This window comes from Thermobia domestica, chromosome 2, assembly GCF_964235325.1.
Source record: "Thermobia domestica chromosome 2, izTheDome1.hap1.1, whole genome shotgun sequence".
In the NCBI taxonomy this organism is placed as follows: Eukaryota; Metazoa; Arthropoda; class Insecta; order Zygentoma; family Lepismatidae; genus Thermobia; species Thermobia domestica.
The window spans coordinates 192,262,884-192,278,894 of NC_137455.1; the positions used below are offsets into that span (position 1 = coordinate 192,262,884).

The following is a 16,011-nucleotide window of genomic DNA, read 5'->3' on the forward strand; positions in this document are numbered from 1 at the left end:
AGAATCAATTTCAATCCTATTGTTAGAGACCATCTTGTGGAAGTAGTTTACTTGTTCTATCCGCGATACATTGCATATTGAAGTGAAAAGTGCACATATTTAGAGCAATAGCATATTAATAGTCTATCATATAAACGTCCCTTGTGTGACTCCAATAGAATCTTCTTGTATTGTGAGAAAACGAATGGATACTAAGCGTCGTTATATACATGAAAGTATTGATTTATTTAAGGGTTGTTCGAGGGATGTGATTATATCTACTATTGTCTTAGCATTTAGCTAATGAAATGCTGTTGATATATATCTATGAAAATTGATGTAAAGCTACAAAGACTGACAACATAAAGTGTGCCCACTCTTCAATACGAGTTTCATTAATCTCTTAATGGTTGTATACTACTACTAGGTCACTCGTATTTCTTTGTGAGACTTCTGCATTGTCATTCCAGACCGGTAGTCAAAAAAACATCTGTTTATTATCAACTATATCAATTTATTGTTCTTCAATGCCCATTCATCCTAGGTAGACGTCAGGAGAAGCAAAAAGACTTCCAAACTATACATAAGTATGGAAGCCTTAAAGAATGTGTCCGCCTGTACGCTGACAGGTATCTGAGCAAAAACAAACACACACATACAAAAAAAAAAAAAAAAAGAATTATATATATATACACGGTGAGGCATTTAAAACTGTTTTTGAAAATATCTGTAAAACAACAAATCGCATTTTAAAAAAGTTTTAACAAAAGTTGTTCGCCTCAAAGGGGGACATCCAATGATACCACACTCGACCCCCTGCACCCACTCACGGGAGCGGGACTGGGTCAACTTTGAAATCTTAAATAGAAATCCCCATTTTTTATTGCATATTCTGATTCTCCGTGAAAAAATACGTAACTTTTGTATTGAACATTTTTTCGTTGTGTGATACATGGCGCTGTAATCGACAAAAATCAAAATGGCTTACAAACATTTGAAAAATGAGGCATTTAAAATTCTTTTTGGGAATATCTGGAAAACCACAAATGGGATTTTATAAAAGTTGTAACAAAAGTTGTTCGTCCAATGATACCACACTCAACCCCCTGCCCCAACCCCCGGGGATAGGGAGAGGGTCAACTTTGAAATCTTAAATTAGAATCCCCATTTTTTTATCGCATATTCGGATTTTCCGTGAAAAATAAGTAACTTTTGTATTGAACATTTTTTTCGTTGCGTGATAGATGCCACTGGAATCGGCAAAATCAAAATGGGTTGCAAACAGCTGAAAAGTAATACCTCAAGTAATACACATTAGATTAGGAAAATTAATACTTTTGATATATTCGCAAATGCTATCGAATGACACCATAGTTGATCCTCCCATTACTATCTCAGGAGGTTAGAAGGCATTTATTCTAAAATCTATAATGAGAAACCGGTGTTTTATAGCAAAAACACTTGATTCTCCAGAACTTAATACATTACTTTGTCCACACTGCTGGTGTAATTTCTGTCACAGGTGTCACTGAAATGGATAGCAGTTGGAAACATTCATGGCTTGTTTTTATCAATGTATTAAAATCTAGTTGTAGCGTTCCCCAGGAACAAAGATGTGGACGTAGTAATAATTTGTTCCTTTCGGGATGTTTTTTTAATGTGAATTCCCTTGCTTCTCACTATCGTGGTGCTTGTTTTAGGAATCTCCTTGCTTCTCATACATCTCCATTGATTACTGAAACAAATGTTCGAAATGGTGCCCGTTTTCTGCAATACACATAGCAAGTGTTACATACAGTGCCGGATTTAGGCTTGATGGGGCCCTAAGTTATTAAAAGGGGCCTTTTATACGTCAAGCTTACGTTTTCATCGAAAAAATGTCGCCGTGTTTTAGGTTTGAATATATGCTATATGCTACTTTATGGACCTAATGAATATCTAAATAGAAACAAGGGCTCATTATGAGCAGGGCTCGGAAACGGGGGTTCCATTATAACCGGAGCTGGGTAACAGACGCCTCATTACAAGTGGAACTAGTGGAACAAGTGAGTGAGTGGCGCCTATTGCTTTCTTCATAAAAGCCTATACATAACACAACACAAAACACCGTTGTTGTATGTGCGTTTTATCTTATTTGCTTTTTCTTGTAATTGGAAATAACATTACAATCAGTTTTTTCTTTAATTTTTTGAGACCCCAAGCGAGTGAGGCCCTAAGCTATAGTTTGTTCAGCTTACATGCAAATCCGGCACTGGTTATATCCTCTATGGACCATTTGTAGCACCTATGCTACATCTTGATTTTATTTTTTTTATGAAAGCCCCAAGCTTTGGTTGTGCGAATGGCCCCTTGTAGTGCCTTTGCTACACACAACGCAACACGTCAGTCATTTTTTCTTCAAGAAAGTGTGCAGTTAGAGGGTAATGACGACTTTGTAAGGATGGCATCGAAAGCACGTCTCCGGTTCGGGAAGAAAAAAGAAGGGAAGTTAATTATTTTTCTGCAAAATGACTTTTTTAATATGAAGTATAGAAAATATAAAACGAAGAATATGTAGAAATTGATTTTGGTGTAATTTGACAGAAATACTTTTTTCACGTTATTACTTTTTCGTTTGTAGCGCTGCTGCTACATTGGATTCTAACGACGATTTTACATAGTAAAGCAGTGTTGATACGCGTGTTTGATTCATGACTCTAAACTGCAATATTTTTTCCCTGAAGTCTAGCTATTGTATTCAATTGTCTAGCTAATGTGAGGCTAAAGTTTCAGCTTTCATTTATTAAAATTTAAAAGCAAATAAAAAGAGTTATTAATAGTTTTTCCTAATAATAATACAGGATGTATAAAAAAATTACAACTTTGAGAACTCATATTTATTTATTCATTTATCTTAAAGATATGGTTTTGGTGTCATTTTGTAGCAAAATACATCAAATTTTGACTCACGTGGTACACTAGTTCATAAACAAGCCACCGCAAGCGCTAGAGGCAGTCGCAGAGAAATTAAGCGGCATTCATAATTCTTTGTTCAATCCTGTGCCGGATACTGACATACTAGAACTTTTGGATATTATTGATGGGAACATATCTGATCTTTAACTACCTGAAATCAGTAATGCTGATGAAGATTACATCCCGAACCAAAATGAGAATGAAAGCAATTCAGAGGGTGAAAAAGAAAACCAAATAGGCGATCAGACAATAAAGCATTACAACAACATGGTTGGGGTTAATCTCTTCAACAGGGTTATTTCAAAGTATGCTATGCTAGCAAGGCTTAATAAGTGGATAAATTAGAGTTATCCACCACGTTTTTGATTCCTTCCTTGCTGCAGTATGGCTTGAGTATCGCAGTTGCCAAACCTAACAGATTGCCGAAGAAAGATACTCTTGATTACTTTGAATTCAGAATGGTAATTGCTGAAGAGTTGATATATCCAGTGAGAATAGCTCATACATCCCTACAAATTGAAGATCCGTGCCTATCTTTTCCTATTATACTTTTTGGAAGCGAGGGGACGCCATAGATATTTTTGGAAGTAGGGGAATGGTGTCTTCCCGGGGTCCCCCTCTCTTTTACCCTGATGTCAACAGAAATTGTTTCAGGAGCTTTCATACCTAAAATGCCTTCTTCTAAAGTTAGATGTGTATCTCAACATACTGTCATCAACATTGCTACAATAGCAATAGAAGCGCTTGAGCTCAAACCTATAACCTTTGATTTACGGTTATTTGTGATTTCACGTTTAACAGAAACAAATATTTTAAACTATGTGTACTTTAAATAAATTATTTAAGTAGTCCTTTTTCATGTAAAGTTTAATTTTTTTAATTATTGTTCAAAGCCTCTGTATTTTAATAAGCCTTTTCCAAAATCAATGCAAATGAATTGTGCTGCCATCTTTGGAGTTCTTTTAAACTATACGTTTGTGGGCGTTTATATGTTTGTGGCCAATCCTTTCGTCAATGAGATCTCGGAAACTACAGGCTCTAGGAAGATGACGTTTTCATTGATCGATTGCAAATTTTGTGTAGATTGTCCAGTTCTAATTGAATATTAAAAAAAAAAAAAAAACGTGGCCATTATTTCTTTGTTACATTTTTACGGTTACACTGGAAGTGCTGAAATTAAAAAGGAAAAAACTAAAGCATACATATTATACATTCCAACCACATAATTGTATATAGGGGTTGCATATCTCTCAGGCGTTTGTTTCATGGCCAAATGATAATGAAAAACGAAGGATAACCATTTCTCCACTCTAACAGTAAGTTGAATCTTTATTGTTTGGAGTGTTTTGCCCAATGAACTCCATATATCACTGACATTATAATTAATTGTGTGTGTAATGTGTTTGCTTATTACATACTGCATGCAAGAAGAAAGAAAACTCTGATCATACATGAATTAAAAATTTCAAACGGAAGTAGGCTCAAATCTTGCAAAAGGTGCGAGATATTGAAAAAGTAATCGGCAAAATCTCCCCTTTATGGTATCTCTTGTCAATTTTTAAAAGATGTCTTTCACTTGTGTCTGTAAAGGGACATGTACATATGTGAGGAATAACAAGGAGATTCATGTTTATATGTGAATGATGCGCTGTGTAGAGAGCGAAGTTTCAGCTAGTCTATGTATTAAAATGCTAGATTTATGTTTGTCTCTAAAGAAAAGTTTATATGTTTGTCTGCAATCCTTTCGACAATGAGATCTCGAAAACTACAAGTGCTAGAAACGTGCCGTTTTCGCTGGAGTCACAAATTACATATTATGTGGCCATGAGACGACTATGTCAACGGGAAAGTGACATACAGGCGCTTGCAGTCGACATGATAGGACAGCGCGAGTTAAACTAAGCTGAAAGAGGCGTGTCATTGGAGGCCATGATTCAGCCATTTCAATACATGAGATTTTTGGCAAGCTTCATCTGGTACAGTGTGTAACGGCGCGCAGTGGAAGCACACCAGCAAAAGTAGTCAGACACCGTAGCCACAGAATCTGGGATTGATGCCAGCACCAGTACGAATGTGTTTACACTGGGGTTCCATGGGCAAGCTGGAGATTATAAACCAAGGAGCACCCTTATGAATGCGCCCTTCCGTCTACAGTGGCGCAAAACACGACACGAGTGTACAGTGGAAGTGGAGTCCCGGATCACGCAACAGTTGTGGCAATCCAACGAACGTGTATAAGCCTGGAGTATTCTAGGTGAGCGCTACTTGTCAGAGTGCATTTTTCTCACTGAAAAATTTGATGGTGGACTTATCTCTCATGGTTTGGACTGCGATCCCTGGTATTAGTGCCTAGAACCATGAATGCCAACGCCTATCAAATAATCTTAGATAATTCTGGGCTAACCATCCTTTAAGCAACAGTTCGACAGAGGGCTGTCTGTGTTTCAATATGAAAATGCCAGTGTCAATATAGCATACGCCATCACAGAGTGATTTAAGGAAATGGAGGTCCAAGTTTTCTACTGGCCTTAGTTCTATTGGATATCTTTGAGGTGAGTTATCGTTATATCAAAACCAGAAATGGTTGAAACCTACTCCATTCCTGTTTCTTCCGAGGGTTAGTATTATTTTTGGTAGTTGCTATATCAGGGTGTCTAGTGGAGCTGACTTGGATATTAGGAAATACAATCCTTTCAAAACTTCAAAACAAAAGTCAAATCTCCGGCTGATGGATCGGTTCCATCACCGAACTCGATTCCTAACTTTTGACATTTTATATCCTGACCAAAACTGATGGCGATCCATCAAGTAGTTCTTGAGATTTTTGTCTCCCGGATGGATGGACACGCGGACAGACATAGTAAAAATACAGGGTTTTCATAAAGTCTGGACGGATTTAATTTGCTTATAATATTCATAAAAACGCTCATAATGAAATCAAATAAAGTGCAAATGGTAGCGGAAGGATTAAATTTTTACCTGTAATCTGCACCAGCTCAGTTCATTCACCGACACACCTCCAACTGGGCGCCATTTACGTCCACACATTCGCGTAGGCGGCCGAATGTCAACCGACCTTACCCCCTGCGACTTCTGGCTTTAGGGTCATGTGAAAACGGAAGTTTATGCAAAGAAGCCAAGTGGTTTGGAGAACTTCAAGGACAAAATCAGGGCGTCTGTGGCTGGCATTTCGGATCAAACACGGCGGAACGCTGTGAGTGGATTCCAGCGCCGCCTACGCGAATGTGTGGACGTAAATGGCGCCCAGTTGGGGGCGTGGCGGTGAATGAACTGAGCTGGTGCAGATTACAGGTAAAAATTTAATCCTTCCGCTACCATTTGCACTTTATTTGATTTCAATATGAGCATTTTTATGTAAATTATAAGCGAATTAAATCCGTCCATACTTTATGAAAACCCTGTATAAAGGAGTTTTGATAAACCAAATACCTTAAAAAAATAAATTTGCAAGTAAACAAAAATTAGGCTGCATTACTTATAGAATGACCCTCGTATTCTTGTCTGGAATTGTCAGTTTGCTTCTTGAAATGCCGTCAACAAATGGCTCATTAATATTGAGCAAACCCTCAGTTAAGTATATGGCATTTTAAAAATATAAGACATAATATCCTTATATCGGAGGAAAATTAAGTGATGCCTGCAAGTCAATATCTATGCAATGAGCCATTATGAGCGTATTTGATAATTCTAGCATTTATTTGATATTCCAAAACCTAATTCCCAATTTTCCTCTCCACTCCAGCTCATTTATTTCGTTTTTCCATATATATATATCTCTTCCATACAGGGAAAGAAACTAGCCACCCTATCATTGCTCTGCAGATTGTTACCTCATCTAGCTACGCTAGGGTAAATGGGTTAGAACCTGTCTTTGCGTAGAATATTCAGACAAGACAGGATAATATTGAACATATACACTAACAAGATGCTTCAATATTGAACTTCGTATATGAACAAACAAAAATTAAACATTCACTATATACGTATATATCAAACACTACATCTCAAACGCTCACAGGTCTATTAAATGTGAATTCTGAACTCGTGAGGGCCGACCTCACAAGCCCGGGCGCCTTTGGCAACAAGTATGGTCCTGCTCATTATTAGATGTGCTTTCCCAGTACTGGTACACTTCGTTCCTACGGTTATTAGTGCCAAGAAATTTAACTCACAATATACGAAGATCAATCAAAAAGTAATGCACAATCCACTGTAACACGGTGAGGCTAAGCACACGAGAAACAAAATTTTGTAGGTAGAAATATTGATCCTTTGGAAATGTCACTCAATATATGATCCATTTGCTTCACTGCTTCTATGGCACGAATGCACATTAGTAAAACTCTTGAGGTTGGTCATTACTCCACCTTTTCACACACGCAATGAGCTTGCAACGTGTCTCCACTCCATCGACTCTCAGGATCGAAATGAAATAGCCGGGTTTCATCGCATGTCATGATTGCACAAAAGCATTTTGGACAATGCTAAGAGCAACTTTGCATATCATCACATATGTTCTTCCTGATTTGGATCAGCACCCAAATCCTTGTGCTATAACTGTGTACTCCATGATCTGTCTCGTGGTGATGCATCTGTCTTTTTGGATCAGTTGTAACGATTGATGGTCTACCTGACCATGACTAGTTCGACTGGCCGCATATCTGACCGTGATTGATCCGACTGGCTTCATATCACCATGCCGAAACATCTGAACCCGCCGACACACACAATCTCCATTTAGTAGCGTTTCTACTACAAGACTACCACAGGCGCTCTGCAAAAGCTCAATATTCTATGTAGCGCCAAGCAGAAGGTTAAAAAAAATTAGATTAATAATTGAAAAATCCTTATTGATTCAATTCATCTTAATGTTTTATTTGATTTATTTTTGTTCACCGTTAATTTGCGCGAGTCAGGTAAAGACTTCGTTTCCTAGAAAAGAACATAAACACGATGGCTTTGGCGGTTCTCGAAAACGAGATGGTCAGAGAGAGCTGATCTTACAAGACTCGGACTGTATTAGGTGCCTTCCATTTCAACTCAGGCAAAAAAATACAAAATTGTACCATCACCATCTCAGATATTGTTGAAACTTTTTTTTTATAGCAACTAAACATGTTTTTAAGAGACCCATATTTTTTTGTTTTGTCGAAAAAAATTTTCCCGCCAAGTAATGAGCCATCAAAGACGGGGAGTGCAATTTATGAATTGTAGAAGACATGGAAAATGGTCAACTTTGGAGCCCCGCCATTCGGCTATGGAGACAGGTAGAGTTATAATTCTTGTTGTGGTATGTACATAGGGATATAAATAAACTATATTTTATTATAGTTTGGTTTGCGCATGCGTATCTTTTAGTACATAAATTAACAAATGAACGTCAATTTATCTGAAAAGTCGAAGTTTGCGAATTTTTCTCGAGCACTTTCGTTTCGAATTTTAAAATTCTGTTTTCACGGTTGGTAAGACCTGCTTACCCGCTTTCCGAAAAAAATTTTGTATCGCTTCTATGTGCAACCGTTTTGTCGCAAAAAATTCGAGAAATTGTAAAATTTTCAAAAATCGCCATTTTTAGGCGCCATTTTCTCGAAAACACCATCTTTTAAAATTCTGAAATTTTGTCAGATGGTTCAACTTTACATGAATAATTAACACACCAAATACCATTCTCGACCAATGCTTCATGAATTAACTACAGCCTTTTAAAGTTACCGAAGTTTCGTTAACTTTGATGTCACAGTTAGCAACACTGGGAACAATAAAAGTGCAATGATTTGATGATGTTTGTGGTTCACATTCATTAAATGAAGAATAAAAGGTTTTCTTGACTTTTTTTTATTATTTTTGATCAAGAAGGCTCTCTGAAATAGTAAAATGAGCCTCCCCCTACTCCTCCGTTTTCTTAAACCGAAATAATCTGAGGTGAAAATTACGATTACGAAACGCACAAATTTTAAGTTCACTTACTTAAGATGGTCTTCGGAAACAAAATTTCACTGATTTTTTTTATTTTTTACATGGACCAATCATTTGCTTGGTTGGTATCTTCTTCGCTAATAGCATGTAACCGTGCAGGTGCTCCAATAGGTGTTGGCTCACTCACAGCTCGTTCAGGAGTAAATCTAGGGGGAAGAAACTTTTTTATTTTATATATAAATAAAACCGATCTCAGAGTTTGGAGCTCTTAAAAGTAGCTCTAAGTAGCAGTATAACCCCCCCCCCCCTTCCAGAAGTCCGTCCTGGATCCGCCCCTGCGTAGCACATTGTCGATAGTCATAAATGCTGAAGGTCCATGTGGAAGCATAAACAGCACTTCAACTTCACGTAATTCATGATTTATTCATAATATTTCTGCTACGCACCACTGGTTATCATACATATATGTATGTAACAAAAGTTCCTTTCTGCAGATTTCTTAAATCTACACTTTGAATTGCAGAAGTTCGATTTTGGGGGAAGCATAAAGTTAGTTCATGGTGACCCGTTACTGCCATAAAAACTTCGCCATTTTCCGAAAGCCAAAGATGACTTCGTTGAATACCAGTTACCGGTCGCATACTTTCCCTTTTTTTCTTTCAGAAGTCGTCGAATTCAGTTCCAGGCGACAAAATGAGAGTAATACCCGGAGTTTGTACTTGCACTATACTCACGAATTCTTCTGCGGTTTTAGTGGGGGCGCGGTGGCTCAGTGGTAGAGCGTTCACCTACGGTGCTTGGGGCCCTTGGTTCGATCTCAGATCGCGCCGTGTGGGCTTTGTGGTGGACAAACACCGTGCTCGTGGGTTTTCTCGGGGTTATCCCGTTTCCTCCCACTTTCTGCATTCCACCATTTCATTCATTTCTCATAATCACCGTCTTCTTTAGCCTAACCGGCATAATCGTGGGATGTAAAACTTAAAGATTTCATTTCATTTTTTTTCTTCTGCGGTTTTAATACTGTGTATCTGTTTTTGCCTAAGGTTATGCCGCGTTGCCACATTCTTTACACCCCCCCCCCCCCTCAATACCGTCGCAGAAACCCTTGCATGGCAGGTTTCACTGCAAAATCACTGCTTTATCGGACCTGTCTGCATCTCGAACATCTGAAAGCGATTTTTAAAGTGGGATGCAGCACCATCAGAAATCACTGACATGGTTTGGGAAATTGTAGACACTTATTTTCTCGTATTCAAACCTTTTTCTATAAAATATATTTTCGCTTTTCTTCGAGTACTTTTAGAATCTTGTCTGTGGCTATGAGTGCATGACCCGAATCGTGTGTTTTATCGTCGTTTATTACAACAAAACTGTCAGTTGTTTCATATTCCAGTGTTAACTCTGAATTTCACTTTGCAGAATAACAGTCCAGTTTTCAGCGAAGTTCACATGAAGTAAAATATAATTTGTATCTTGAAATTTTATACGTTGCTTTTCGGTAGCAATTAATTCTCTTTAGATTTTCTTGATGTAGTTACGAATTACAATTCTTACAGTTAAACCAGCAATGTATGATACGAAAACAGAAAGTGGCAGTTTTTTAACGAGATTATTATTTTCCCATATGACATACATAACAATTTCATTTTCATCAGGATCAATAATTAAAGACTCCACGCTTATTCCTTCCTCTCCAGGACATTCACCACATTCTTGAAGAAGACAGTTGTCATTTTCTACGGATCATAGTACTAACGGAAATAGGTCACTCATGACAGCTTCAATACAGGCTGCACCTTTGATATGTAGCAACGCAGTAGCAGCTAACTTAAAATTTGCACAACACACACTTCCCTCGAAGGTTGCGGACTGACCCACTTTAGTCGAATTCTGTAAAATTCCGAGTAACCCATTCTTATGGTGGGATTGTTCTGTTTAAAAAGTAAGTAAATTTCTTTGGAACGCGTAAGAAAACGTTTCGATTTTTTAAACTTTTTGTCCTTTTTCGATCACTGTAATGACATCGCACTTAATTGAGACCGTCTGGAGCATTCCAAATCATCACTGAGGTAATAGTTTAGGCTTTTAGTAGATCATCAGAATTTATTGGATGGTCATTTCAAGTAAACTTAAAATTTGTATGTTTCGTGATCGCAATTTCCGCCTCAGATTATTTCGGTTTAAGAAAACGGAGTAGGGGGAGGCTCATTTTACTATTTCAGAGCCTTCTTGATCAAAATAATAAAAAAAAGTCAAGAAAACCTTTTATTCTTCATTTAATGAATGTGAACCACAAACATCATCAAATCATTGCACTTTTATTGTTCCCAGTGTTGCCAACTGTGACGTCAAAGTTAACGAAACTTCGCTAACTTTAAAAGGCTGCAGTTAATTCATGAAGCATTGGTCGAATATGGTATTTGGCGTGTTTATTACTCATGCAAAGTTGAACCATCTGACAAAATTTCAGAATTTTAAAAGATGGTGTTTTCGAGAAAATGGCGATTTTTGAAAATTTTACAATTTCTCGAATTTTTTGCGACAAAACGGTTGCACATAGAAGCGATACAAAATATTTTTCGGAAAGCGGGTAACCAGGTCTTACCAACCGTGAAAACAGAATTTTAAAATTCGAAACGAAAGTGCTCGAGAAAAATTCGCAAACTTCGACTTTTCAGATAAATTGACGTTCATTTGTTAATTTATGTACAAAAAGATACGCATGCGCAAACCAAACTATAATAAAATATAGTTTATTTATATCTCTATGTACATACCACAACAAGAATTATAACTCTACCTGTCTCCATAGCCGAATGGTGAGGCTCCGAAGTTGACCATTTTCCATGTCTTCTACAATTCATAAATTGCACTCCCCGTCTTTGATGGCCCATTACTTGGCGGGAAAATTTTTTTCGACAAAACAAAAAAATATGGGTCTCTTAAAAACATGTCTAGTTGCTATAAAAAAAGTTTCAACAATATCTGAGATGGTGATGGTACATGCTCTGCCTGAATTGAAATGGAAGGCACCATTATTGAATGCAATCTTTGGTTTCAATTTCACAAAACCCTCACGAAAAGAAAGAAAGAAATTGGTTTTATGCAAGCCTGCTGGACTCTTCAAAGAATATGAGAAGTAGGAAACAGCATTTGTGGCAGCGTTTCGGTTCTTTGTATTGGAGAGACTGAATGCTGTTCAGTTGATACAGACATGCTCATGGTTGCAGAGTTCAAGGTCTACTAAAAGGCAACCATAGACATCCTCCTTAGGGACGTTGAGCCGCCTTCAAAAACTCTTATTGTGCTAGTTAGAATAAGAGTTAAATGTGCTTCGATATTGATACATTTGAAGCAAAAGCAACGGAAATTTCTCGTGAAGATTTACAATATTGACAAGCAAAGAAACAGAAAAAAGAAGCCATTCTTTTATAACAGCGAAGAAGAATAGAAGGAAAAGGAAGAACAAACAAATATGAGTGGCCAAGAAAAGTAAACTTAAAAAAAAAAAAAAAAAAAGTTTCTTTCATGATTTCTTGTCATCTTTGAAAAGTTGAAGACAGAACTTGTCTGGCGCTGTACAGCTTATAATAATAATAATAATAATAATAATAATAATAATAATAATAATAATAATAATAATAATAATAATAATAATAATAATAATAAAATAAAATAAAAAAAACTGAGAAGTTTGCACTGTTAAGGAATATATTTGAGTTCGATACACTTGTAATAACATTTCACTCATACACGCTCTTTCAAAACTACCCAAAAAACTTAAAAGAATCCTTTGTGGGTGAGTGTCTATTTCCAAGCTCATGAGATCAGTAATCTTTATGATACGAAGTAACTATATTTTAGATACTTTAAAATAAGGCTTGGGACACGAAGTGACTATTTATAGATACCTGGCAGTTTCCCCCACTAAACCTAACTGTTTTCAACTTTCTGGGTGTCAAATATGTGCACTTGAATGTATTTTACTCTGGAGACATACTAGCCAACTGCTAAATACAGAAATTATGTTCTTAATTCGTTTTAAAAGTGTACGAACGTGACTGTTTATATTTGTCATACAGGCTCTTTAAAAAGCATTTAAATTTTTTTAAAGTGCGCAGTTTAACACAACAGGAAGTTAATTCTTGTGAAGGAAAACATAAATAATCAATCAGGGGACGTTTCCCCTCCAACCTTGGTGCCAGTGACGTCCTTAGGAATAGAGGGGGATGGAGGAGAGGTGTTGTCCTGACTGAGAAAGAAAGATTTATTTCTGCACGTGGTAATATAATAGAGTAATAAGGAGAGTGTTTTGGTTTCTGGGCTCCTACAGCGCCCGTGTTTTATTAGACGCAAAGATCGTACTTCGTCTCTTTCATTTGTGTGTTGGTCAGTCTGAACTGAGTGTTGTGAGCGCGTTCTTTCCTATACGCATTTTAACACATAGTAGAATCTATCTTTACGGACCCCAACACTTGAAGATTTGCTTTCGTTGTTTTTACCTGTGAGACTTTGGTGTTTCTTGTCTCCGAGAGTAGAAATGGCATCGAGAGTTGTTCTCGGTTCAAAACGAGTTGGAAGCAATGGGCACAGATTCGAACTGGGTTGAAGAACAGATTGATTTGTCTACCTCAGACATACAAATTTTAATTTTGATGACTTTGATGAAACACCAGGTTCATCAAGGTCTCCATCACTTTCATCTACTCCTCCGTCTTCTTCTTCCAAGTCCAACTCTTCCCTCTCAACCTACTGTTGTCTGGAGTGTTACCATTGGAGTTCGGGCTGCTCCAACTTTACAGCCATTTTGCGAACATACGGGACTGACTAATAAATACATCACAGCAAACTCTAACCCACTGGATTTCTTCAATTTCACTTTTCCAGAGGAAATATTCCGGCATCTTGTGTCTGAGGCAAACAGTTATTTTGTCTGAGCAACAACTTGTAGTGTGGACACGGGGGCCGGATCTCAAAATATTTATTAGAAAATTTATAAAAATTCTATTTTCCCCACTCCTAATCCTTGATTACAGTGGTTGAGCGAAAACCATATTAATTATGGAACTTTCATGTATTCTCCGTAAAATGTTTCAACTTTCGTGACTTTACGCCTATTAGGGCCTGATCCACAGCCATTTGAAAATAACCCTACATTTTGTTCAAAATTGGCGCCATATCCCAGGTTTTACTTTTTTTAAAGGCTCCGTAATTAAAAGGGTAAATGTAAATCAGGCTAGAAGTGAAATACACTCGCCAGAGTGGGAGAAATAGGAAAACTTAATAAGAAAACAGCACCTACACCTGGGTAAGCAAGTGGAAGTAAGAGTTTTGTAAGTCAATCAAAATTAAGAAAATTATCAAAGAAAGAAAGCTATCAACGAAGAACTATCAAAAATGGTGAGAGAGAAATCTGAATTAATTTATGCAAATGTTGACATCGCCCTTCCTATATTCATGTGTACGGCTGTTTCAATTGTGTCTGGTGAACGATCCTTCTTTTTTTTTTTTCTTTCTTTTTTTTTAATAATAATTTTAGATGGACATTAACAGAAGACCATTTGAACGATTTAGCGATTTTGTGCCTTTAGAACAAAATTATATTAAAAGATGACTATAACATTTTGATTTGTGAATTTTCGAGAAGGAAAATGTTCACGACTCACTGTTACCTTCACACCACTTTCATACTTAACGTGAGCTACAACTATTTAAACAATGCGAGACGCAAGTTTTTGTAAAGATATGCTATTTAAACTTTAAGATTGAGATTTGAAATGTGATGACTAAGACTTAAAGAGTGTTAATTAAATGTGTTTTTACATTTAAAATTGAGAATTTTTCTACCATTACATTATAATTACAGGCAAATTAACCATAAATTTGGTATGTATATAATAAAAGGTATTACTCTAAAATAATTATTTAAAATTCACCGGGCTAAGAACAAGATTTTTTATTTTTTTAAATATTTTTTTTATTTATTTTTTTATTTTTATTTATTTATTTTCTTTACAAGAGTGCTTTGTATTAAATTTGTGCTTTGCGTAGGCACGCAAATTATTTTTTTTAAATTACGCTCCTACTTCGATTCAGTGTATTGCCCCATTGGTGGCAGCAGCTTATTGTACATCGATGTTGACGAGTTATCCCCTAATTTGTAGAGCAAGTCAATCCCTGTACGTTAGAGTAGTAGGGTATTACGTTAATCACCCTGAGGGCTTACCTGCAACAACAGGAAATAAAAAGAAGGTATATGTGAGGTGTAAAGGTCCAATCTTTCTACCTACAAAATTTCATTTCTCTAGTGTTAAGTACGGGTTAGTGGATCGTGCATTACTTTTTCACGACCCTTGTGCTTATGAAACTAGAAATTTCACTAACAAATTAAGTTTGTAGAATCGGATCTATAACTAATATTTAAACCAACCTTTCCTGATGTACTATTCCACGATGTTACTGCATCATAAAGATGAGAATAGGGTCTTGATCGTTTCCCTTTTCCAATGTAGAAAATAGCGGATAGAAATGTGCTCCACTTCTCTTTTTTGCTCAAAGAAACAGCTCTCCAAGGGAGATTGTTGGTTATACGAGGATCCAACAGAAGGTAATTGAATGAAGACTTAGTCACACCTTCTCTCCATTTTCTCTGTGGATCAGGATTTCGGAACGGAAGGGACATCTGTTCTTCCAGATGCATACATTTGGCTTCATTCAAGTTGCGAAGATCTTTAACTGTTCTTTCCAATTCCTCACAGTATACTGAAAAATAAATTAATTAATAAATAATAAGTCGGTATAAGTCATATGAAAATGAAAGTCATATAAATATGAAAAAAAAAAAATCTAAACTATTGTGATAACTCCAGAGGTAGAGGATCTGCCCAGCAAGTAAAAAGAATGACATAATAATGAACGCATACTCAGAGTAATAACCAACGATTAAAAAAATGACTATAATTTCCCATATATACTATTTCTGTGTGAAAATGAAATACGAGTAACTTAAGAGTGAGATGCTGTTTCTTTTTAATCTAAATAATTTTCCCCAAGATTTCTCTAAGATCTCTCGGCGTTTGACCCGAAAACGCACAATGAGTTTAAAACAAACGAAATTTCTAGTTTTACGTCTCATGTTTA

The 16,011-nt window shown here is 36.6% G+C and overlaps 1 protein-coding gene across 3 annotated transcripts in view; it reads right to left on the reverse strand.

Annotated features, from left to right (window-relative positions):
• Positions 1-16,011, reverse strand: part of LOC145678332 (uncharacterized) — a 73,866-nt gene that overhangs the window by 20,925 nt on the left and 36,930 nt on the right. For 2 of the 3 annotated variants that reach the window (XM_081748356.1, XM_081748355.1), the window contains one exon: positions 15,302-15,633. In XM_081748356.1, the coding sequence (XP_081604482.1) occupies positions 15,302-15,633 (332 nt within the window). Of the gene's footprint in view, positions 1-14,910; positions 15,098-15,301; positions 15,634-16,011 lie in introns of those variants that run through there. The other variant, XM_081748357.1, reaches the window with a different exon arrangement.